General features: G+C 37.9%; 1 protein-coding gene and 1 non-coding gene across 2 annotated transcripts; both read right to left on the reverse strand.

Moving 5' to 3' along the window:
• Positions 1 to 26,927, reverse strand: LOC120628834. Its single transcript, XM_039897457.1, has 18 exons — positions 26,786 to 26,927; positions 25,813 to 25,937; positions 24,698 to 24,870; positions 23,424 to 23,557; positions 21,725 to 21,924; positions 20,354 to 20,542; positions 18,692 to 18,834; positions 17,447 to 17,598; positions 16,125 to 16,303; positions 13,659 to 13,837; positions 10,890 to 11,038; positions 9,085 to 9,342; positions 4,792 to 4,975; positions 3,155 to 3,564; positions 2,283 to 2,452; positions 1,324 to 1,433; positions 739 to 877; positions 1 to 470 (listed from the first exon to the last, which is right to left on the reverse strand). The coding sequence occupies exons 1-18, from the start codon at positions 26,925 to 26,927 to the stop codon at positions 48 to 50; spliced, it is 3,459 nt and encodes a 1,152-aa protein (XP_039753391.1). The 3' UTR covers positions 1 to 47.
• Trnat-agu lies at positions 12,414 to 12,487 on the reverse strand. The gene has a single exon. It is a non-coding gene; the product is annotated as a tRNA-Thr (tRNA).
• Positions 26,928 to 27,489: the final 562 nt, after the last annotated feature.

Below are 27,489 nucleotides of genomic sequence, written 5' to 3' on the forward strand. Positions count from 1 at the left end.
TTTTTCCTTTGGTTTATCTAGAGGCGTCGGTGTCTGATATGTGTCTTTTAATCAATAGTAATCCTACTCAACCTATAAGAATCACCTACAACATTAGTCGTACTGTATCTTTGAAAGAAATGACTCTTGACATCTAGACCCGTTTCAGCCGTAGTTTCATTTATAGCTGTAACTACGTCATTAGTTCTCTTACCATTTCTCTGACCTAAAGTAAGGTTATACCTAGTTATTTCTAGTCCTAAATTTCTAGAACTGAATGTCCTGCCTAGGGATTTCGTTCTTTTTACGGTAAATTTGTCTCTAGGTATCTTTATGTCGTATATAGGGTTGATTATCCCCGTGTACTGGGTGTGATTTAGCAGGTTAGGTGAGTTTTGGGTGAGTCGAGATGGGACTAGTTGTAGTTGATTCATGTCGAACTCCATTTTCTGGATTGGTGGTGATATATCTGGGTAGCGTTTAACGTTTAACTGAAAGGGAAAAAAACTATTACGATTAATATGTGAATTGAAAACGATTGCGATACATGGTACGGACGGACATCGGTCAAAAGTCTCCAAGAGCTAACTTCGGCCAAGGATAAATAAAAGTAAAATAGTAAAATAGTTATTTAATTAGTTATATAAAAGATGAGATGACGGTGATAACTAGAATCGTTAATCTAAAGCTTAACTACCTAATTTTGAATTCATACGGAAAATCCACTTTTTAATAGTACACCAGTCTAACTTTTGTTACCTTCTTATCTCGACTGGAATGTCTTGGCAGCGGGGGTGGCTGTGGTGCCTCGTCACCGGACATATAGTCTGGGGGCTTCGGTCGATACCTCTGTGGAGCATCGTGTAGTCCTATATCAGTCTCTGGTAGTTTCCACAAGCTAAGAATGAAATAACATTTTTGTAATAAATCAAATGTAAGTTTTTGTATTTGAGTGTCCCATTATTTATTGAGTTCACCACCTGAAGAACGCCTTCCATTAAAAGTTATTATTTAAAATCAGAAGAAGGCAGAATGCTTGCGAGATAAACGGTTGGACATTGAAGATCTATTTCTAAAAACCTTTAATGAACACACACACACACAAATGCATTTCAGGCATAGGTATGATTTGTACGGGAGCTAAGATAATGCGTTCGAACGTTACAATAGGAAGATCTTCCTACGAGCTGGTGTTGTGCTAAGGGACTGAGTCGTTGAACTTTGAAAGTAATATATATGACCCGCATTTGTTATGACTTAGATAGCCCGATGTAGAATTTAGTTAGGTGACATTGAGACCGCCACAGACTTTAGTGGAGAGAATCAACATTCATATATATTTACTCAGTGGCACGTTCCGTGGAGCGAGCTCGAGCGGAGCGGGACAGTCTGTGCAGCGCGAACAAGGCGCCGTCACTAGACTCGCCCAGCCACGCGCACAACTCCTGGAGGATCTGCACCACCAGAAACAAAGCACTTTGTGAAAGACAGCCCTGGCACATTGAGAGCGCTGTTATCTTATATTTATGGTAGGTCCTCAGTTCGATCCGATCAAGCAGGGAAAATTCGGGATTTCGCGTTTTCCAGGGTATATAAAAAGCCCAGACCACTCCCTATTGAAAAAAAACAACCCAACAATCTAATATATCTAGTCTAATCCTTCCAAGCACTTTATCAGCAATAGAGTAATACAAATGTGGAATTGCCTGAAGATGAAGTGACTGCAGAAACACTGAATCAGTTTAAGAACAGACTGGATAAGCATTAAAAAGACAAAGAGCGCAAGAAATGATATAGACGCATCAGCGAAAGCTGCTTAGTCTATTATATAATAATAATAATAATAACAAGCTAGCAATCCTATATAAGTGCAGCAGTTTGCATCTTACATTACTCATTACGAGATCCTGGACGTCGTTTCCCATGTCATGATTTTTGCAAGTAATATTAAAACCCGCCTGCAGCTGCAGCTTAAGAGTTCTAACTAAATTCCTCTCCCGCAAGAGAAAGAAGGCCTGTGCCCAGAAGTCGGCATTAAACAAATAATAACGAATTTGACGAAATAAAATTGGTTAATGCCCGACTGTCACTTGTTTTAGTCGTGTCAATGTTTTGTATCTTGCCTTCTATCGTCGGGTCTCATATGTGTCTTCTCTCTCATTATATCATTAAAATTAATGACGATGATGTAATACAATTATGTTAATAATCGCGTAAAACTTGTTTTTCAGCAGTTTTCGGGTCTGAGCAGTGTCTTGTCTCTTTGTCTTGTTCGTGTCTTGTTAGTGTCCTGTCTTACTTACAGTGAACTTCCCTCGCAGCAGCAGTGCATGCAACAGGTCTCCCAGCGCGAGATGCACAGCGCCGCCGCAGCGACTCGCGATAAGAGATAAGGGAGCCGCCTGCCCTATCACCCACTCGTCTTGGACAGACCACGCCCCGTCTTCGGCATCCGATGTTGCAGATTCTTCCACTGTTGCAAAAATAATCGAATTTTTTAAAGAGCATGAACCCACCAAGCTTTTATGATTGTAAAAGTTGTGTAAGTTGATTGCTTGCTTAGTTAAGGCGTGAAGGAGGGACAAACAAACAAACACATTTTTGCATTTATGATATAAAGGAAGTAACGATTTGGTAATAATAACTCTTATTTTAATAATAATAATCTTATCTTATACTAGTATAGAAAGCTAAAGAGTTTGTTCGTTTGTTTACTTGAACGCGATGAAAATTATTTCAGTGTTGGATAGCCCATTTATCGAAGAAGGCTTAAGCTATAGTAAGCGTCGCTTGTGTTATGTGTACTTAGATCCCTGATGAATATTCTAATGAATAATATACGCATAAATACTAATAACATAGATATAAACAAACCCACGGCCTGGGCCTCAGAAAGCAGGGTCGCTGCCCACTGCGCCAATCGACTGACGAAAACAAACATACATATATATTAGGGTGAATTTTTTTTAATTTTAAAAAATTCTGAGCGTCCTTTTAAAAATTTTTTTTGAGGTGTCCTTTGGAGACAGCTCACTAACTAAAAAAAAAAGTAGTCTATTTTTTTCCGTCACCCTAATATATATATATAATACATACGTATATATATAACGTTTAAAATTCCATGTAACAGCTTCGTGAATTGGAAAAAATTTAAATAGACAATTCATAAACTCACCACACAAAGCATCCTTCACTCCATTTATGAAGTCCAAAGTCTCGAGAATACTGGGTCTGGTCAATGCATCCTTTTCTCTCACAGTAGAGCCAGCAGACCGCGGCCTCTCTCTCAACTCTCTTATACTCTCCACCGGTTCCGTATAAACCAGACTCTTCAACGTATGATACTTCCTTCGTAACGTCTTTGTATCTGATTGGCTTGTGATGGAAATTTCTGGAAAGCCGTGTGATGTGGCTGGTCTTCTCCGCCTAGACCTTCGTCTGACTTTAGGAAGGTCTGGAACGGTTGGGTCCTGGTTGGAAGGAATGATGTCAGGTTTTGTAGCGTTCCTCCAGTAGCTGCCGTTTTGGACGCTAGCCAGAATTTCTTCTGTGCTCCCGTGTCTTGATATTTGTTTTGATTCTTGCCTTTTAGGGAATTAAAATTAAGTCAGTTCAGAAAGAAACATCGACCGAAGCATCCAAACAAAAATTAGCGCAGTGAAACCTTACATACACTGTAGCATTCTGATTTGGCACAAGCAAAATTGTACATTATTATTCTAATGTGTATTGCACGTGAGATATTGTGCAAAAAAAGAACCGAGAGTTGGCATTAAAATATAGTCCATTTTGAACCAAGTGTGGTAAATTGAATTTTACTACTAGTTATGATGATTGATATGAAAAACGTCATATGAATCGCGTATGCATTAAATTCGACACATCACACTTGCGAGACAAAAATTTCAACTCAAATCTAATATAGCTCTGCTTGCTAAGTTACTTATTTCAAATTTTTCTAATTGTTAACTTGTAACATGAATGATTAATTAATTTGGTATTTTTAATGAACACTAAAAAGACCAAATTAATGACAAGCCAGGACAAAATTCCTATTACAGTCAACGGCACTATTATAGATTATGTTGATGAGTATAATTAGCTAGGAAAGATAATATCACCAAAAGACCTTACGTCAAAAGAAACTTATAACAGAATACAGCAAGCATGGAGAAGATATTGGTCCCTAAAATAAATTTTTAAGAACCCTCAGATGCCAACTAAAGCTAAAAGAAGAATTTTCGACTCATGCATTTTACCCATTATGACATACGGATGTCAAACCTGGAGCCTAACGAAACAAAATATGCGCAAACTTGAGACCTGTCAACACAGTATGGAGCGAAGCATGCTTAACGTCAAATTAAAAGACAAAATAAATTTAGAAAAACTAAGAAATGTTACTAAAATTAAAGACGTTACATACTGCATAAGAAAACTTAAATGGAGGTGGGCAGGTCATATGATGAGGAGCAACAAAGGAAAATGGGCTAAGGATATAACCGAATGGTGTCCCAGACAAAATAAAAGAAAGAAAGGAAGGCAGCGTGTTAGATGGGAGGATGAAATTAGAAAGATGGCTGGTGTTACCTGGAAGAGGAAGACCTATAACAGGAATGTGTGGCAAGCTCTAGGGGAGGCCTTTGCGGAAACGCAAGACAATATTAAAACCGGTGTCAATCAGACTATTTAATATTTAAGTTTAGTATTAAGTAACTTTAGATTAGGATAAATTTCATATTTTATTTTTGTAAGATTGTTCAATAAAGGCTGTTAATGACCTTACTTACCAAACTGACTATAGTAACCTACCTGCCCACTAAAACAGAGGTGAAGGCCGCCAGCACACATCGCCTCGCCAGTCTCAGCTTGGCCTCTGCCTTGTCTCGCCTGCTCAGCGTCAGCATTCGCGCCGACCTGTGCTCCCTCCGCGAAGGCAGCTTCACTGGGTACGAGACCGCAAGACCTTCGCCCGTTGGGAATACGAGACGGAATTCTGAAATTTAAAAAAACATTTGATAAAAAAAGTGTGTGTCAGCTCCGACGCACGGCTGGAGTTTACTCCTTAAGTACGATTGTCGGAACATACACAAAAAGAGGTTATTTAGCTGAATAAAGATATATACCGTATGAAAGGGTAAATTAAAAATCCTGTGCAATTTATTCACACACGGCGAAGTGTAACTTCTTAAAAGTAGCCTACGGGAGATTGAGGTGGATGTAGAGTATCAGAACTATTAGGATAAATGTAATATTTATTATTTAGTTTCCATGGTATTATGATATTACAAGAATAGGAAAAAAATGTATATATGTTTTATATCTCACTCTGTCCCATATATTTATGTGTTTGTTTCTTTACCTAGATAATATTCGGTTTACTTGGTAACTTAAATAGGAAAAATAAGATAATTAAACGAAAGCGACAAACGTAACGAGGTCATTCATCAGTAGATTTTACTCCTTACATTTTTCTCATACCGGGCGCCTTATGTATGAAAATCGATTCTTAAGGAGTAAACTACAAAAAATTTCCTTTGTAAAACAACTAAAAATCAAATCATAAATGTGAATGAATGAATGAATACACTTTTATTGTAAACCACAGAGAAAATTCACAGAGATACATATACAATAGCACAATAAGGTAGAAAGTACAATTGAGCGTCCTTATCGGTATATAGCGATCTTTTCCAGGCATCTAAAGACATACGAGAAAATGCTATTGGTAGGAGGTACAACCTATATATAAAAGTATTTAGCTAAGATTTAACTAAATAAACATAAAAAAAAACATATAAAAAAGTACATAATAGACAACCCATAAAAGATATATACAAAAATATAATATATATTCCATTTCCACAGAGTATTTGTATGTTTGTACATATAAACATATAAATACATAAAAAACACAGAAAACTCCACCAACCAGACGTGGAAAAATAGCAAATCCACGCAGACAAAGACGCGAGCAACTGCTATTGCCAACAGGGTAATATAATCACTCAATCTTTGCACAGCTGTCTACAACATATTAACATATCAACCAGATCGCTGTGACCCATGGAATTAATACTAAATATCTCATAATCACCCATCCCGAAGCTCAACATCCACTGGTTGAATTAAGAATGTTAACGTATTCGCGCGGAACGTTATGCCGAAGTGAAATGTAGAATCCCCAAGGGATCTGTAGCCTTAGTACAAATATGGTCGCTCGCAATCGATGCGTCGAGAAGTCCCTTTCGAGTATTTCTATACTCGAAAGGGACTTCTCGAATGAACATCGTAGTAAAATTTATCTTAGATGCATTACAATAAAGCTCAAATTTACCTACAACTCTTTAGCTCGGTCTTTTGATAGACCCACCCGGCCCACTATAGGGCACGGATATCCTCCCAGAATGAGAACGGGTTAAGGCCGCCGTCCACCACGCTGGCCCAGGGCGGATTGATGGACTTCACACACCTTTGAGCACATAATGGAGAACTCTTAGATATGCAGGTTTCCGCACGATGTTTTCCTTCACCGTTGAAACAAGTGATATTTTAATTGCTTAAAACGAACATAACTTAGAAAAGTTAAGGTGCGCGCTGGGATTCCAACTCGGGGCCCCGAAAGACAAGTCGAAGTCCTACCCACTGGGCTATCACCGCTTTAATTTGCGACTCTAAAACAAGTTAGATTAGCATTTCTTAAATATAGTTCAACGGGTACAAACCAGGATAATATTATGGGAGTCCCGTCGTGACCACGATCCATGCAACTGGGTCGAAATATAGACAAAACTCATAATCAAAGATTTTGAACTAAGGTTTTCGTGGATAATCAATATTTCTTAAATATAGTTCAACGGGTATATACCACGATAATATTTTTGGATTTGTCGATATGTCGGGACTGCGTAGGTACGAGATGCGAGGAGCTATGTGTGAAGCAACGATGCTTTCTTGTTTTGCAAACCAAGAAAGCATCGTACAGCTTCTTAATTTAAAAGTGACGGTGTCAGTGTAGTATGTCGAACAGTCCGTCAAATACCGACAAAAAACACGAAAGCGGAAAGTCAGATTCTGTCCGTGACATCCAACTTGACATCCCGTAACTACGCAGTACCATCGTGACCACGATCCATGCAACTGGGCCGAAATATCGACAAATCCAAAAATATTATCGTGGTATTTACCCGTTGTACTAAATGTAAGAAATCCCATAATGTTATCGTGGTATGTCGAACTATATTTTAGAAATGCATAATTACCACGAAAATCTTAGTTTCGAATCTCAAGTTAGTTAGTACTTGTACGATATAAGAAAACGACTACAAGATTCATCATCATCTCAACCAATTGACGTCCACAGCTGGACATAGGACTTTTGTAAGGAATTCCACAATACACGGTCCTGGGCCGCTTGCGCTGGGGGTGTAAGGGGGAGGCTAGTACCAGTCAGCCTCCCAAAATGCCAACCTCACCTGCACGTGGTGCACCCTGCCGTCTAACCGACGAGGCTCTGGCGACCGACAAGTGGCGGTATAACGACTTCAAATTGGCTAGACTGAATAAATGGCACAGACCGGTGTCGGGCAGCAGCGACGCCGGTGCGATCAGTCTAGCCCTGCGATGACCAACCCGCCTGCCCAGCGTGGTCATTACCGGGCAAATCTTTGTATGACTACAAGATTGCGAACGAGCAAATTGTGGTGAGTTAACTCAATGTAACCTTGTACTAAGGCTACTTATTCGAGAGCTGTTAGATTTTTGTTCTGGGTGAATGAGGTGTTAATATTCATGGATGAAATACGTAGCTAATGATTTTCGTACTTACTTCAAAAGGAGGCGACTATTATTAAGACGTGAAAATTATGAGAGGAAATTATAATTGATAGAAAATTACGTTTTATAAAGTATTGCGGAGTGCTGCTAATAACTGAGGTTGGAAGAACCTTCTACACAGCGAAAAAAAGATATTTAATTTTTTAGTACCTTTTAGAGTACGCTTTACGCCGTCCAGAAAAATAATTTGACCATTCCCTGCCGGGAATCGAACCCGTGACCTCCTACTAAAATTCATAGCGCTCACCGTTGCGCCAGGGAGGCCGTGAAAATAAATAAATACCATCTCACATTGTCTTTTAAAACTATTAAAGAAGCAACCTGGTTACATCAATAATTTACACCCAAGCATTTTTATCGTTGACCTTGTCCTTAATACTATAATAGGACTTTTCTATAAGCTACATCATTATCACAGCAACCCATTGCCGGCCCACTACAGGGCACGGGTTTCCTCCCACAAGGAGAAGGGTTTAGGCCGTGGTCCACCACGCTGGCCCAGTGCGGACTGGTGGACTTCACATACCTTTGAGAACATTATGGAGAACTCTCAGGTATGCAGGTTTCCTCACGATATTTTCCTTCACCGTTGAACTAAGTGATATTTTACTTGCTTAAAACACACTCAACTTAGAAAAGTTACGCACCTGTAACCACCTGGGATGCGAACTCGTACCCCATAAAGTGTCAACGTCAAAGGTCAAAGTCCTACCACTGGGTCATCACCGCTTCATTAAATAATTATATATATTTTTTCATCACATAATTTTAATTTTCTGCAATTCTAGGTAAAATAGCGTAGCGATGCAGTTTGTAGTTTTACAAATAGATGACTCAAGACCACTGTGTAATGTGGTGATAACTTTGAATGAGGGTATATTTAATGTTCGTCTAAGATATCAAAAACGTACAGCTTACACGTAGATAATTACCGGTATATAAAACCCTATTGACAACATCCAAATGAAAACACTGTCACTACTTGGCTGCACTTCCATTTACTTTTATAACTTTTTTACAGTGCAACACGCGAAATTGTAGCCTATATGTATAAAAATGCGCAAGAGACGTTACTGTCGCAACCACGTCCGTGAGTACTCATTCCTGGAATGCATGCTGGGTACACTGATTGATGATCGCAGTAGAAGCTATTAGTAGCACAGACGACGCTAATGCCCGTTCTCTGTCATCTTCCCATCGTCGCCTAACAGGCAGAGTAGGTGGTGACAACTGACGTTACCACACTGCAAATGCCTTAATAAAACTTACCATACTGCCGATATCTGTCTACGAGGTCAACCAACGCCTTTGCCCATGTAAACTTCTTGGCAGCATCCAGCAGCCCCACGCACGGCTCCGAACCCTCGTGGACGCTCAGGCAGTAGGCCTTGAGACCCTCGAACTCTCCCGTACACTTCTTAGCCTCGAAATCTTCGAGGAACCAAGAGTTTTCGGCAGTTGTGGTATGCAAGTCGTTTAGGAATGGCTTCAGTACTGGTCCGAGGTATTTTTTGTCATCTTTTGCGCCTGTAATGACAAATTTAAGGCTTTGTTTAGCCTAATGCAAACAATATGTTGCGCGATTTTGGTCTCAGATTGATTATAAAATATATAGATTTTTTTATTAGTAACTAGTTGTACCCTGCCACGCTTCGCTGGGGCACATTTTTATGGAATGGTTGAGAAATAAGAAACAAAACAAAGAAAACATTACATGTAAGTTTAATTTTGCAATATTTGAGGATATACAATATTTTTCTGTTTTACCACTGTCTGCGTAGATATAAAGACTCGCGGATATGTGACTGATGCAAAAAATAAATAAAAACAATCCTTGATGCGGATTAAAAATAAATAATATAGTATTTTACAAGTATTCGTATGTTTTTTTATTATACACAACCTGCAATGGCGTGCATAAAGAGTATGCGTAAAATATGCAGATGATATAAAATGAAGAATATCTCCTGTCCGAGTTATAAAAAACTTAAGGATAGACATTGTAAGAGTATTTATTAATCGTACTGGAGATTTTCTTCATTTTATTTTATCTGCATACCCTCTATGCACGCCACTGCCTGTAGTCTGTTATCCTCTCGTTTTCCTTATCCTAAGGTTGCCTGGAGGAGATCGCTATTAACCGATAAGGCCGCCTTTATTATACTGCTTCTGTCTACTTTTTTTTAATTCTTCTTCTGTTTTTTTTAAACTTGTAGTGTGCAAATAAATAGTATAAACTGCATTTCTTTCAAGTAAACTAACCCTTTGACGTGAATTCGAGTTGGAGGTCTAAGGTGTGATTCCCAGGAGGAGAAAAATTTTCTATGGTGATCTGCAGGTTCCACCCTACCGACAAAGACGTACCTCAAGGCGATTTTGCGTTCTGGTACGATGCCGCATAGAAACTAATTGAAGTTATGGGTATCTTCAATTAGTTTCATAGAAACTAATTGAAGTTATGGGTATCTTCAATTAGTTTCTATGCGGTTTCTCACCTGGTGAACTACTTACCACCAGGTGAGTTTGCAGTCAAGGCCTAACTTGTAGTGAAATAAAGACTCTTGTAAGTACTTTTGAAACTTCAAGTCAATCTGATAGTAGTGACTCTACCGCCGGCTCGAACGGCATACTCTAAATGAGCTATGATTATACGCTCGAATATAATAATTGCGAGGTGTTCGTGCTCGGAACCAAGATCCAACCATTCATTTTAAGAAGTTGTAAGTATCATCATCATCATATCAACAGAGAAAGGCTTAGGGCCGTAGTCGGATTGGTGGACTCCACACACCTTTGAGAACGTTATCGAAAACTCTTAGGTATGCCGGTTTCCTCACGATGTTTTCTTTCACCGGCGAAGCGAGTAATATTTTAATGACTTAAAACGCTAGAGGTTGGCTGGGATTCGAAGTCGGGCTCCTACCCACTGGGCTATCACCGCTCACCGCACCGTTGTAGGTATATATATGTTAATTATTTGTAATAACTTTGCTAGCGCGATGCTGGATCCTCGTGGCGCCATCTAGTTAGGTAACGTGTAAACCGTCACATGTATAAAGAAAACTAAAAAGTACCTTTGTAAAGCCAGTGCAGAACATTCTTTATGACCGTCAGGTCGTCGGTCAGGTCTTCCTTCCGAAGGTCCGGGTCCCTTCGGACGGCAGCGATTAGGCATGCCGACGAAGCGTCATAGTAGTCCTTGAGTTTGCTCCATTTCTTCGATCTTCAAACAGAATCGATTCAGTTGATGTACTTTTTTTTTTAAATTAGTATAATAATAGGTGACGGTCGATTGGTGCAATGGGCAGCGACCCTGCTTTCCGGTTCCAAGGCCGTGGGTTCGATTCCAACAACTGGAAAATGTTTGTGTGATGAACTTGACTGTTTTCAGTGTTTTTATAATATTCATGTATTTTAATCATTAAAAAATATACATCAGTCATCTTGTTACCCATAACACAAGCTACACTTACTTTGGGACTAGATGGCGATTTGTGTATTGTCGTATTATATTTATTATTTATTTATTTATTATTAATAAATAAACTAAACATCGCTTTGGGTTTTAATAATCCCATTTTTTATATAAAAAGTGTGCGCGTGTAACTTTTACGCGCGATTGAAGTAAAACTTATATAATTATGTATTAATGAAAGAGTAAAATGTTCCTGGGGCTCCGCCATTTCATTTAATATTCACTATTTCATTTTATATTACTATTTAAAATTCATTAATATGACTTACCATTTTATAATATTTTCATTTGGTAAATAGAGTAATTGCGAATTGAAAATCATCACAATCGTCAGAAAATTTATGAATAATTTATTTATAACAAAATATTTAAAACATAATTTTTATTCACTTTGCTATTCACAATTGATCCGTTTGAAAATATTGGAAATAAATAATCCTAATTGATTATGATATTTGCCACTAGCTGGCGTATAAGTCAAGAAGTGTGGAGTATATGACATATACTTACGACGAATGCAAATTATTAATTTTAAATAGCGAAAACACACAGGCGTCTAACGTAAGCGATACTTCCGTCTGAAAAAAATCTGAGTTACTCTCTAGTCGTGCCTAAATAAGTTTTACCTCAACAAGATTTAACAATTTCAACTACCCCCAGAGAGTAGCGCGTTCAAAGCAACTAAAATACAAACTTGTCAGCTTTATTATTATCTACCATAGATTACGTTACGACGTAACTTATCTTACGTAACGCGGGCTTAACCACGGGAATGAACGAGAATATCTGTAAAAGAGATAACGAGGTATTTGTAACGAGGCAAGGCATTACCCAAATGGTGCCTCAGATACCTCAGATCAATCTAACGATCGCTTAAGGGATGGACCGATTTTGATGCGATTTTTTTTGGTGTAAGTAAACCTCAAACAAACAAGCCGATTCTACGATTTTTTACGGCTTACAATCAATAGGTTCATGTACTTTTTAAGTTCTGTCTGGCAAAAATTAAAAATTCACTCGGACATAGTTAGATTTAAAAAGAAAACCCTGAGATATCATGTTAATTTTGTAAATAAAAAAAAATATTTGAAATGATAAGAAAAAAAAATATTAATTACAACTGAGGCCCCGGCGAGATTCGAACTCACGATCTCCTGTTTACTAGACAGGCGCTTTAACCAACTAAGCCACGGCGCCGATGTTTCAAGTGACGAAATTATGTACGTTTATTTACTAATTCTATAATAACTATACATCAAACTAAACTAATAAGGGTTAATAATATGCACAAATTATTGATTGCTCTATTTGCTGACATTTATGCAAACATATCTGAATAGTTCCATGAAATCTAATTGTTTGTCCGTCCGTGACTAATAAAGCTGAACAGTGAAGCTTAAAAAATCTGCACCTCAAAATTTACGATCTAAAATCTTTATACACATCACTTAAGCTTAGTCATTGATTTAATATGTTACTGTAACTTAGTTAATTGTTAAGTGCCGATCGGTGCAGTGAGCAGCGACCCTGCTTTTTGAGTCCAAGGCCGTGAGTTCGATTCCCACAGCTGGAAAATGTTTGTGTGATGAACATGAATGTTTTTCAGTGTCTGGGTGTTTATGTTTATATTATAAGTATTTATGTATGTTATTTATCATTCATCAGTTTTCTTACTACCCATAATACGCTACGCTACGCTTGTATTGGGGCTAGGTGGCGATGTGTGTACTTGAAATACATTAATTCTGAATTAGAATTTTAATGTATATATAAATATATATATTTTATTATATCATGGAATTCCACAACGCAACGCCACGTCTGCTTCTTTATAATATAGCTGTATGTGTGTGTGCAAAACGGCACATTTAAATAAACTTTTTAAACCGATCCTATACCCGGATTCCGGTTGACCCGGAATATCAGGTACAACTATACCAAATTTTATTTAAATCTATAAGTATTTTTTCAAGTGATGCCCGAACAGACAGATAGGCAGACAGACAGACGTACAAAAATTCAATAAAAATCTGTTTTGGACTCAGTTTAAAAAACATTCCCCGGTCAAAATTTTTAAAATATATTAAATGTCAAGAAATCGTACAGTTTCAGATTTATTATAAGTCTTAACGCCTTTTATAGAAACACTACTAAAGTGGAGTGGTTTTTAATGCTTCAAAGTTAGTCGTGTACACGGCTTCGTGTGTTCTTCATTCTGGGTACCTATTACCTTTTTTTATCGCGGTGGAAACCTCCCTCCTTCCCAGGTTATGTGGGAAGAGGGCATACCCGAAGTAAAAACCACTACGGCATTTGTGAACCCATTGTGTACTTCTGGCACGAAGTGTACCTACTACCTATAACTCACCTATATACTTCTAGTTCTCTATCGAATTCCCCCACAGCTTGCGAGCGCGCGTGCAACGTGAAGTAAATATCCCGGGCCTGGTCCAAGAGGATCGCCAGGATGTGGATTAGCTGTTCTATGCTCTCCTGGAACTGTGATGTGGCTTGCAGGAGGTTGGCGTGGAATGTGCTGTGGTGATCCTGTAAGAGAAGTTATGGCCATCCGTACTTCCTTACTAATATGAACGAGAAAAAGTGTTTGTTTGTTTTCACAGCTCTTACTCGGCAATGCATTATGTTACAGTAAATTTAAAAAGTGGGTAAATAATTAAACTTTTGATAACTATAAATTCATATTAGCCAGATATTTTATTAAAAAACGTGTGAACCGTCACGGGACGCCTGGCAGATGTGAAATATCGAAATTGTTTTCTGTAAGTTATTGCAGATATTGCATTATTAAAAGATAGAGAATTACAAATTTGTTCCACAAATAAAAAAAAAATTTGGAAACGAAGCGAAATGGATAACCACTCCTTTTTGTAAGTCGGTTAGTAATGACTATTTTATTACAAAATTAATATTCATTTTTATTGTTGCATACGAAATAATAATAATAATATTTTAGTTTACTGTTCAATAAAACATAGGTACAATTTACATTACATCTGCACAATAGGTATAACTTATATTAATGTTATAATTAACACGGATATACAGAAATAGACTGTCCCTAAGCTAGGTATAAACCTGTGTTATAGGCGACAGTGCTCTCCTTATAAATATGGCTCGTTTCAATCAAAAAGAAATAAATAAAGATATGAATTCGCAGGTAACGCTAGTAATCATTTTTGGCTAGTAATCAAAATCAGATTTTCCCGCCGCCTATAGATATTTCACATTAATAATTAATAGATAGTTTTCAAGAAACAATTGAAATAATATTTTATTAACAACCAATGTTCATAACATTGAGTTGGTGGGTATACCTATCCCTACTATCCCTAATAATATTATAAATGTCAATGTAAGTTTGTTTGTTACGCTTTCACGCAAAAACTTCTTTACCGATCCTCATGAAACTTTGTACACATATTCTTGAAAGTGCTACAAGTAATATAGGATACTTTTTATTCCGACATTAAGCTTGGTTCCTTTAGGAGAGAGGATGAAAGTGTTTGACGATTTTACACCTCCGACAAATTATAACCGATTTAAATAATAATTTTTGTACTATAGATGTATAATATGTGTTTAATTTTGCCCAAACTTTGTGAAGATCTGATGAATCTGGTTAAAGATAGAGGACAGAACTCCTCAGCGGACAGCAGCAAACCACTCATATAAGGCTTAGCGATACTGAATATCTATAAATTGAATACCACATCAAAAAACAAAATCAAACGCAGACGAAGTCGCGGGCAACAGTTAGTTTTGATATAAACACGACTGCATTATCGATGCACCTCAGTCCTACATGGACTCGAACGATGCAAAGATACCTCCCAGTGTCTTAGTCGTTTATCACTTATGACATTTTTTTTAATCTTCTACAAGTTAGACCTTGATGATGCAGATCTGAGATGGTAGCGGGCTAACTTGCTAGGGAGTATGGTACCTAATCATACCCCTAAAAGGTTTCTACGCGACATCGCACCGAAACACTAAATCGCTTAGCGGCATCAATTGTATAAAAAGAATGTCTATTAAAATATTGAAAAGATAAGTTATTTCAATATTTAAATAGACATTCTTTTTATACTATTGATGAATATTTAAAATGACATTTGTTAGTATGTAATTATTAATTTATTTTGTATTCTTTGACATATAAACTTAATTGTAATTTATTATTTAATTAATTGTATTGTTTTATTATAAACATTGTGATTGCCAATATCTTAATTGTACCTAGTAGTAACAAATTAAAATTTTAAAAACTCCCCTGACAACAATTTGCATGCCAATTTGGCGTGGTACAGTTGAGATCTGCATATATTTCTTTTCCTGTCACACCTATTTACCTGTATCAGCAAATAAATTAAATTGAATTGAACGTCTTTGTCGGTAGGGTGGTAACCAGCCACAGCGGTAAACAGCCAGAGCAGAGAAAATTCAGAAATCATAAATTCCCAAATTGAAGCAGACGGGAATCGAACACGGGACCTCCTACTTAAATTCACAGCGTTCACCGCTGCGCCAGGGAGGTCGTCAAAACATATACTCTAGTATTGGAAGGTCAAGTACGTCAATACATTATATAGGCTTAGCGGGTAAGTCTTACTTACGGTACTTATCCGCTAAGCCTGTAGTAATGTTTTGTACTGGAGCTTAGGAGGCTTTTATGATTTGAATAAAGAACATAGCGCACATAGCGAACAATATTGCTATCTCGCTCTAACGTATGATAGCGTCCCTGTCACTCACCAGTCTTTTTTTTTTATTTGATTACCAACCAACGCAACAAATATGAAAAGTTCCAACGTACATAAGTTACCATATTCTTGCAAAGAATCAACTCCTTGACGAGTCTGTTGAGGTACGTGAACTGGTTCCTGGAAAAGCTGCCCACTCCCCCACCAGTGGGCGCCGCTGACAGCGCGTCCCAGCGCCCCACCAGCGCGGCTTCGAGTCTCTCTGACGGCGACTGAGGAATCTCCTCGCCCACTGAAAATAGCGCTGTACAAATCAATTTTGTAGGTAAATGACTTCCCTACTGGTGAAACTATACAAAGCCAAAGTCAAAGTCAAATATTTCTTTATTCAAATAGGCACATAGATGGCACTTTTGATGCGTACATTACATGTAAAATAAGACATAGAAGTGAGTTTATGGCGATAACTAAATTCGTCACCTTAAAACTCAAGCTACGAGGGTTCCAGACCATACAGAAAATGAGAATTTCTTAATGACAAGGTTGCTTAGAACCATTCGGCTCCGCTCTCATCTCTCACAAGACAGATAAATTATAAAATGTAAAATGTAAATAGTTGATGTTGGAAATTATTATTAGAGCAACTGCTGAGTTTCTTGCCGGCTTCTTCTCTGTAGAACCTGCCTTCCGAACCGGTGGTAGAGTCACTACAAACGGACAGACTTGACGTTTCAAAAGTGCTTATAGGCCCACTTGAAATAAATGAATTTTGATTTTTTGAATTTTGAAATACGTCATGCTATAAGTTTTCTGGTCGTGTGAAATATGGCTTCTCCTTTTAAGTTCCCAACTGGCAAGAGGTTTCTAACAACCAACGAAAAAACGAAGGGATGTTATGATTCTCGTGTCTGTGTGTGCAAGTGTGTATGCTGTGGCATCGTATTTCCCGAACGCATAAACCAATTTTGATTTGTTTTTTTTGATTGGAAGGTGACTCAACGGGAGTTTTTTTAGTTCCATGATCGATGAAAGCTGATCCAAAATGGCGTATCACATACTTTTTAACAACACCCTCAAAATTGCTTGACTAGTATCACTACCCGACCAAATATCACTCGTTTTAAAGTCCCAAATCCTATTCTCGACATATTTTTTTCTTAACTTCTGTCAAAAGCCCAAGCTGAAGAATTGTGGACAAATTTGAGCTTTAATTATATTGAAATAAGATCCATTTTACAATGATGTTCATGTATTACTATACTTGAAAACGAATCTTCGATTGCGAGATTGTAAATCTTGTACTTCAATATGCAACAGATGCTGCTATCTTCTGATTCTTATAACACCTCTTTCCTATAAATGAAGGGATCTCATTGGAAGGTACACACATACCCTCAAATATTCTTAGAAGACAGGCAGGTTGTTGAGATCGTACCAGCAATCCTGTGCAGGTAAAGCAGGCAGTTCCTAATCGCAGTGGAGTCTTGAGACCAGTCAGTGTCGCGAGCTGCGCGCCGCACCAGCGAGCCCCTCTCAGAAGCGTACACGTAGCCAGCAACTCCGCCGCGCTCACACACGTTCAAAAGACTAGAAGCCACAGAGACACAGAGTGTAGTGATTTTTTTATACAACTACTAGCTGTTGCCCGCGACTTCGTCTGCGTTTGATTTTGTTTTTAAAGTATTCAGTATCGCTAAGCCTTAAATGAGTATAGTAGTATATATATAACATGTGACTGTCAATTTATTATAGACAAATAATTTGCAATAAAATAAAATTGCGACTATAATTAAAGACCTAAGCTATCCTATCTCTTAAGTTTGACCAGACTGACATTTTTAATTTAAGTCTCATAATATATTAAATCATTTATTTCTTTCCGTATTCATTCTCTTATATTCTCTTATCGAGCGGGTGAAGATCATTATCTACACCCATGTACACCCAACAATAGAATATCATCATAGTAAATAAAAGCTGTATTTCACAGTTTGACAGTTCAAAAATAGGAGTGCTCCGATCGTCACCAAACTTTACAGGATTACTCGCCAGGTCAATCCGGAGATTCCCTGAAAGTTTCATTGAAATCGGTCCAGCCGTTTCGGAGCCTATACGGAACATACCCACACACTTTCTCTTTTATATATATAGAGATAGATTTTCACTAAATATATACATTATACATTGCACCACTTGTTTCTAACATGCCCTGCGAGTTATAACTCTGTTTATGGGTTGGTGGAACTAACTAGCAGCACCTATTTTATAAAAAATAGAGAAATCAAAATTAAAAAAAAAAAGTGTGGATTTACAAAAAAGTATAAATGCAGAGTTTGTTATGTCAAAGTCAAAGTCAAAAGTATCTTTATTCAAGTAGGCCCATAGGTGGCACTTTTGATGTGTACATAAGAAATACACGGTAGTGAGATGATGGCGATAACCACATTCGTAAACTTAAAACTAAAGCTACGAGGGTTCCAAACGCGTCCTGGTCTAAGAAGAAGCTTATACTATAATAGGACTTTTCTATAAGCTTACATTTAATACAAACTTTGAACTTTTTAAGAGACATCTCCAAGATGTCATTGTAGAAATGTATGAAAATCTTTGGTCATGTAAAATGATTCGGTTTTGTGCTTTAGTGCCCCAAAGTTTCGGGATAATTCAATGCTTCACTTACTTATCCAAAATAAGCAGCAAATGATGGGCAGCGTGCGAAGACACGCAGGCTCTCGCTGCTGCACTTCGGTACAACGCGCAGCGGTCCAAACGTCTTCGGTACGCGCACCAGGCCGCGTACCGACTCAGGAGCTGTGCTGACCCCTGTACACCAGTATTCCATTATTAGCCTATAACAGTCGACTGGACTGATGTCCTCTGGAGAGGACTCAAAAGACAAAAGACTCTCCCATGGAGAGGTTTTGCCCATAATCACCACCCTGGGCAGATGGGTTGGTAATCGCAGTATATGGTATCTGTAGCCTTAGTCACTAAGATAAACACTAAGTTTCCTCCGGGAAATACGATAAAATTTTTTATCAATTTTTCTTCATAGCTCCGTTAATTTTGAATCGATTTTAATAATGCTTTTTTTTATTTGAAAAGTATACTATTAAGCATGTACTGTCTAATTTTAATGAAGATCTGATAAATATTTTTGGAGATAAAGGACATAACTCTTCACAGATAACAGAACGTCGCAAGGCATATGGGAATGCATACGTACCATCCTTGTATAGCTCATACTTAGGCTTATTTTTGTCCCGGAAAAGCAAACAGCTCCAACAGGATAGCATCGCTATTTTTTCCGCATTTGTCTTTCAAAATGCGTGGTTTTTTTAGATAGAGGCATATTTGAAATAATATCAAGCTTTTGAGTTTGTTTGGTGGAACGCGCTAATCTCAAAAAAATCTGTTTCGATTTCGATTTTTTTTGGATTCGTAGTATAAGGGCTATATAACATCGCGCTACGACCAATGGCTACCATTATTATTGAGAAATGTTGCAAAAACTGTTCTTTTTGAGAGCGTCTGAACATACGACTACTTTTTGAAGTTGAATCATTCGCGAACAAAGTCGCGCGGGTCCGCTAGCTGTACATCATCTCAAATGTATATGTTGGTTGTCCGATAAGGAGTCTAATATTATTCCAAATTTAATTATGTTTATTATGTCCATTTCTTTAATAATATAGATATTTTTTTTGTGATATTTAAATAAACTTTATTTAACTAACTGATATTGCGTTATAATAAAACTTTCAATGTATTAAATACCTTTTTCTACAACCGTAGGTAGTAAATATTATAATTTTTTATCTCGTTACGCCAAGACTTCTAACGCGTGTACATAAGTACACACACATTTTTTATAAGGACATACGAGTTACACTTTCTTAAATATAAATTCAAAACACAATATTTTATATTTTCTGCTACAACAATGTTTGCTATTCAAAAATATAACTTTTTGAATTTGCAAAGAAGAATTATTTATTAAAAGCTAAATAAAAGCTCCATATTTGACTTTGCTAGTTTCCGCATGTAAATTATTTCGTAGTGGGCTAGTCTACTTTTATCTTTATTTACTTTACTAAATATATAGTATATATTATCTTTTAAAAGTTAAGTTTAGTGGGTCAACACTTTCGTGTCGCTTGATCACGTAAAGCCGTCGGTCCCGGTTATGATCACTTAACTATTGTAATAGTCATAAAAGCCCACCATCCTGCATTGTAGAAGCTTGGTGGGTCTATGTCCAGCAGTGGTAATGTCCCTCGTTAATAGATGAAGATTATACTTGCCAGTAATACTACTTACGAAGCCCACCATCGTGACTTACCTGGAAGTAGCCTTCTCGCATCTTATCCACCAAGCTGTTGAGAGCGCCAGCAATTTTGGCTATAGAGGACAGATGTGAGGCATGAGAGTCCAGGGTCGCCTCCAAGGCGGGGTGCCACAGTTGCCATGTGGATGCTCGATCAGCGTTCACCACTGATGATGGGGGACCTACTGCCGCTGCGTAGTAACCCTGGAACAGACAGACTCCTCTAGCTGCTGTGGACTAGTTAACATGTGAACAAGTCAGAAACTGTAATTGAAGTATGACGAATTGGCGCTAGCAGGTATATGCATGGGGATTTTTTTATATCCAAAGCAATTATTAAAAAACTAGGGAAAGGAAGTTATGGATTATGGAACTTAACTAAGTGCAATAATAATAATAATAAAGGTTATTACTTATTATTATTGTTATTATTACTCCAGGTTCCTCACTCTGGAGCCCTGACCACCGGTTGCTTGGGCATTCAAAAGCCCCGCAAGCGGAGGGTGGAATTTTTTTTTTTATATATTTTTAATAGTGTTTTTTAATTTATTCTTAAGCATTGTTAATAATTAAAAAAAAAAAAAGAAAATAATAAATGATAGATATAAACAAATATACTACGACAATACACACATCGCCATCTAGCCCCAAAGTAAGCGTAGCTTGCGTTATGGGTATTAAGATAGCTGATGAATATTTTTATGAATTTAATACACACAAGTACTTATAATATACAGATAAATTCATGTTCATCGCACAAACATTTTTCCAGTTGCGGGAATCGAACTCACGGCCTGTAATATCATCTATATATAACATTCCAATTAGTAAACAAGAGCTGGCGCTTACTTAGCCCAACGGCTTAGTCCAGCCATTAAAAGGGGCAATAGCGCCAGCATTTTGGTTACCATGCCCATAAGTGAACAGTTATGCTTATATATTTTTTGTAAATATTAATATTAGTTCAATACAATAACTCCTTTAAAGATATTTTGTGTTAAACTCTTAACAATTAAACCAATGAGCGAATAGTTAAAATTTCCCACAGGTTAGCCCGCTACTATCTAAGGCTGCATCATCACTTAACGTCAGGTGAGATTGCAGTCAAAGGCTAACTTGCAATGGAATAAAAAAACATGAAATATTATGAAAACTGCTAAGCTTAGTTTTTGGTTATGCTCTATAGAGTCGTTTGCTCAGCGGAAGACGTGTCCTAAGAATTTAAGTATTTGACGCTGCACCAATTTCGTCTTACGCTACAGGACGGGGAAAGGACGGGAAAAGGACGGGACGAGATAATTTTTGCTCGCCCTACAATAGCACGAGATAAAATTATGTCGCGGCGCACATGTTAGCCCTAAAGGCAACCAAAGACGCAATGCTTACTCCTTGAGCACCAGTATAATGCAGTAAAGCCAGCGGATGCGTCAAAGGCACTCGCGTGGTGTACGCGTTGGCGCTGCAGCCCGCGACGCCGACTGCCAGCATCAGCTTGGCTTCCGCCTCGCCCGCGCCCGCTCGCACCATCACCCACGCGCAGCCCTCCACTATCGCCAGGCGTCGCTCCAGGGCCGCCAGGTGCGACGCTGGGTTGCAAGAAACACGTCACAACGAAAAGATAATAACTGGTTGCTATATATCGTTCCGAAGCTAACCACACTGCGCTCGTCAAACAAGTATAGTTACTAGGGGACAAAAAGAACAGATCTCTTGAGATTTGTTAAAATGGCCGCCAAATTGCAGGCTTTGTGTTAAAAACTTTATCTACAATTTTTTCTGTATGTTTATATAGTGTACATAATACATTATAAGTGTATCTTGTGGTCACGATACCGAGCGAAATACTTCACTTATCGAGTTTTTTTTTTTTTATAGGCTTCAGTATTTTGAGCCTATTGCTTTTAGCGGTATAATTAGATTTAGTTTAATTATTATTTACAAATAATTAAATTGTAATAAATGAGATTATGAGGAGTGCACTTTTGGATTATCCAACTATTTCTTTATTCAAATAGGCACATAGATGGAACTTTTGATGAGAACATTACATGTAAAACATGACATAGAAGTGAGTTGATGGCGATAACTAAATTCTTCAACATAAAACTAAAGCTACGAGGGTTCCAAACGCGCCCTGGTCTAAGAAGAAGCCCACAACAAACTTAGACGGTTGTTTTTTTATATCTATTACCATCTTACATTGTCATTTAAAACTATTAAATAAGCAACCCGGTTAGAGATAATTGACACCCAAGCATTTTTATCGCTGAAGTAGTCCTTAATACTATAATAGGACTTTTCTATAAGCTTACGTTTAATACAAAATTTGAACTTTTTAAGAGACATCTCCAAGATATAAACTGGTAAATTGTAAAATTGTAGTTAAAGATTAAACTAAGATTTTCCTGGTTAATCAACATTTCAAAAATATTGTAACCGGTACATACCACGATAATAACTATATTTAAGAAATGTAAAATTGTAATTTATAATGGTAGTGCTTACTAAATTGATTTCCCCGGGGAGAAAAATGTCTCTTTTTCAAAATTATCAAAGTCCTACTTTCAGAAAGCAGTCTCAAAACCCCAACTCCCCTAGTGGTCGAGGCATCCAGTTATACTCCCGCCTCAGTTTTCGAGCTTAGCGACATCCGAAGCATGTCCTTTACGACCCTGACGATTAAATTACTACCGACAATGTGTCCAAACAACACACAAGCACACAGCCAACACAGCGTCCTCCGGCGAAGACGAGGTCCCCGATTTCTGACGTCATCGTGGACCCTTATCACGGTCATGGAGGCGTTCGGACTAAACAATAATTAATCCAAAAGTCCTGCGAGGTCCGAGTCCTCTCAGCCCGACGTCTCCCACTTCCCCCCCGATATCGCCGAGCCCTGGGCTCATCTCATCGAGGTTCTCATGTCGAGCTTTCGCGCTCGCCCCACTCCCCCGGTGACGCCGTAGCAACCCCTCACGTGGTTATCGGCAAGTGTCCATCCGAAAATCTAAATCCTACACGTCATGCTGCGTTTACCGGTCGCTATTCAAACTCCTCGGGCCCTCCACTTACTGATAATGCTTACCCCTTTCCAAATAGCAGTAGGTGTACGGACGCGCATGAGGCAACACGCTCGCACTAAGCGCACGCGATGCCCCTCCACCCCTAGACTGCGCGCAGCGGGCGATTAGTTCCACCCATCGCTCCACCACCTTATCTCTGAACAACAGATACGTATTTCACATAGAACAAAACAAAGTCACTTCCGCTGTTTGTGCATTTACATCTTCTTAACTACGCAACGGATGTTAAAGTAGTTTTCAGCAATAGATAAAGTGATTCCAGAGAAAAAAAAATTACAAATACATACATATTATAGTGGAGTACACAGAATTGAGAACAAACAGAATCCTCATCGAGACATTATGGCATGCAGTGCATTATGTCCAAAAACAGAGAAAACGCCTCACTTCACACCCGGAATGTTGCGAGCTAACAAACTTTTTCCATTTTCCCAATTTCATGGTACACGTTCAGAACATTTGAGGTAAAATAATGATTAATTAACCACAAACTATACAAACTTTTTAAAGAAACAAATGTCGTCCAAACTATTAACATCGGCCGTATATATAAATCTATTCCTTAATGACACGGGTTTACACCCATAAATTAACCATTAATACATTTTAGGGCAGTCGTGTTGGTTGGTTTTGTCACCAAAGAGGCAATGTCATTAAGTATTCTCAATGATAATAAAATAGCCTAAATTTGGAAAATCCTCATAAACTCATTTTTCACAAAAAAAAGTACCTTAAACTTTTCACCTCATGTTTTTTTTTAAATTATTATTATCATTTACTATCAGTCAATGACGTAGGTGGAATAAAAAAAATACTTTCATTGTGAACGAACCCAATTTTCATAAGAGACACACTAAAGATTAATCAAATTTATTTTAGTTTTTTATTATTGTAATTAAACGACAACGAATTACCCAGAGATTTTAAAAAGCAAACAGCGCGCTGCGATTTATGAAGCTTTTAAAAAAAACTTTGATACGTAAATTTTTACGGTCGTGAGAGTGCCAGATCCATACGGACAGACATCCGGACTGATTTGTAATTTAATTACTTGTTTACTTTAAACGAAATAATTGTTTTTTAAAAATATCAAATACGTTTAAACGAACGAAACTAATTTTTTCTTGATATCGATATGATAACATTATCCTATAGGTGCAATGTGAGAAACAGACATATTTAGTTTCGAAAAGTCCTTGACTAGCGGGAGTACAACGCTTCGCTTATGAGGCGTGCAATTAAATAGTAAAAACCTAAGTTTAAGCGGTAAAGGTACCTGCACAAATATCCAGCGGGAGTAAGAAAGTCAGCCCATTTATCCGCTTCCCTGCCACCCAGCCTGATCTTGCCGTAGCCCACGGGCCCTTCCAGCAAACGACAGTCTTCCCCGTCATTCAACACTGGCAGAGAGTCCAGTGTCACCAGGTATTCCAGCGATCGGGAACGCATCTAACATGAGTAACTACAGGTATAATTCCAACAGTTGCAAGCTGATAGCGAAAAGCGAGTGTCGGCTACTTCGAAGACTCGGCACGTACTGTACACTCGCAGTGTACATTGGTGAGTTTCGATTTGGAGGATACGATTGACTAAGCATTTTGATTTTCCTTTTTGTCATTATTGTAATAAATTGTAAAAAGACTACTTATTTATTTATTACAAATTATTTGCAAATTTTTCTTGCTGGGTTTTCTTTGTTGGATTTTTCCGAATTAATTTTTTTACTATTTCCGCTACGACAGAAATATTACTTCACATGTTATAGAGGTACATTATGTACAGTCTCTGAGACTTGTCTGTGAAACCGAAAATCTAATAGTTTTTGAGTACTTCTTCTACGCTGTTTATTTAGGTACGCGTCGCGTAGCGTATATACAATGCGCGTGTCGGTCTCTTATCTACAATAGGGCTGTCATACGTAAAGTGTCAGGGTGATGCCTTATAATACCTACTTATGCACCCTTGAACAGTATTTCGTAATAAAGTTACGTACTTGTTACACGACTTAGGATGTTACTTTTATATCACTTTTAGGGCCTGATAAATACTTAATTATTTACCAGCATAAGGGAATAAGGGATTGTCACCCCCCTTCTCCTCCCATAATTATATATAAAATCATGTTACTTTTTGAACTGTCATATGTTTTACATGTCTATCTGGAAACCCTGGTTTCAAGTCAGTCTATGCATATCCAGTTGATTGTTCGCTCAGTTAGGACGTAAACTAAGAACAAGCAAACAATCCCTTTCGCAGTTATAATATAAGCAAGAAAGATAAAAATTCAAAAAAAAAAACAAAATTCAAAATCCAAAATTCATTTATTTCAAGTAGGCCTACTTTATAAGCACTTTTGAAACGTCAACGTAAGGATTATTTGCTCTGATTTACCTTCTTCTCCCGATGCAGCGCGATGAGATGGCAGCATTTGAAGCGAGGATCTCTCTGGCCGGCGCCGTCCACAATCCTCTGCACAAGGTTCTCAACTGCGCACTCGGTCTCCGTTGACATGCGACCTGGGCATCAGCGTATTCAAAAACAGTAATGGCAGTACTCACTAACGTCGTACAAGGCAATGCGTTATGAATATTAAGCTTAAATTAAGGCTATAATCTATATATCACCACGCTAAGTAGCATAGCACCAATGAAGAAAGAGAGTTTTGCCTTTTGGGAGCTTCAGCTGCTTAAGCTGCGTAAACGGTTAAAGTTTCGATACAATCATGTATAACAAAATTTTTCCCCTTTGAAAGTTCTAAAAAAAATACACGAGAACATATGCCTATCTTGTAAGGTAGACTTATACGCGGAACAAGTCGCGAGTATCATTTTATAACTTTTACCGCTAGTATAAAGAGAAAGTGTGTGGGTATGTTCCGTATAGGCTCCGAAACGGCTTGACCGATTTCAATGAAACTTTCAGGGAATCTCCGGATTGACCTGGCGAGCAATCCTGTAAAGTTTGGTGACGATCGGAGCACTTCTATTTTTGAACTGTCAAATACAGCTTTTATTTACTATGAGATATTCTATTGTTGGGTGTACATGGGTGTAGAAAATGATCTTCACCCGCTCGAGAAGAGGATAGAAGAGAATGAATACGGAGAGAAATAAATGATTCAATATATTATGAGACTTAAATTAAAAAATTAATGATGTAAGTTTATTGTTTAAATAAAATAAAGCAAAATCTAGCCCGGCGAAGCGGGCTGGGTACGCTAGTAAGTTATAAAATGATACAAGAACTTCTAAACATCGGTTACGTACATTTACTTGTAAAAAATTTTGGCGACGAGTAGGTACGGTTATGTATATCAAATCTAGACATAACCGTACGACCGTTGTGATACATATTTCTATATTACCATTTTGGTCCTCTTCATACAGCGTGTCGACATAAGAGTTGAGAGATCGAATCTGTTGAGACGTGAACCGCAGTCCCGATGCGGGTAGACGTAGATCTGTGCCAGGTATCTCGCTCGCCAGGGCCGACGCGCCAGACCCCATCACTGGTAAAAAAAAAAGAGTTTACATGTTGGATATAAGCAGGCGTTACTTTGCAGAATTCCATGGTATATCATGGAAACTAAACTTAATTAAACAACTACACTCAACAAATATTCATTGTGAAGTTGAACAATCTACTAGAGGATACTTAGGGCTTTACGAATAAATGTTAAAATTTTAATGTCCCTTAGCTAAGCCGAATCGATTCGGTATCCGCTACATAAAATAACCACAATTAATTGAATTGATTGCGCCGCCACACCGCCGCCGCTGACATTCGACATAGGAAACTTCTTATCACCAAACTTTTAATAAAATTTTTAACTAGTGAATTCTAGTAGACATACGGATAACTGAATAAACGAATGTTTTGCAACAGTGACATGCACAGAATTTAACTATTTTGTAACTCATTCGCCAACATTAGTTATTAGCAATTATATGTACTTAAAAACCGACCTTCCGGCATCGCAACGTAGCAAAAACTAAAACAAACATTTGCTCTATCGGCCGCGAAGACTCGTCCTGCTTTTTATTTGCCTGCGATTATCTATTTCCTTAC

Source organism: Pararge aegeria, chromosome 13 (genome assembly GCF_905163445.1).
Source record: "Pararge aegeria chromosome 13, ilParAegt1.1, whole genome shotgun sequence".
NCBI lineage: Eukaryota > Metazoa > Arthropoda > Insecta > Lepidoptera > Nymphalidae > Pararge > Pararge aegeria.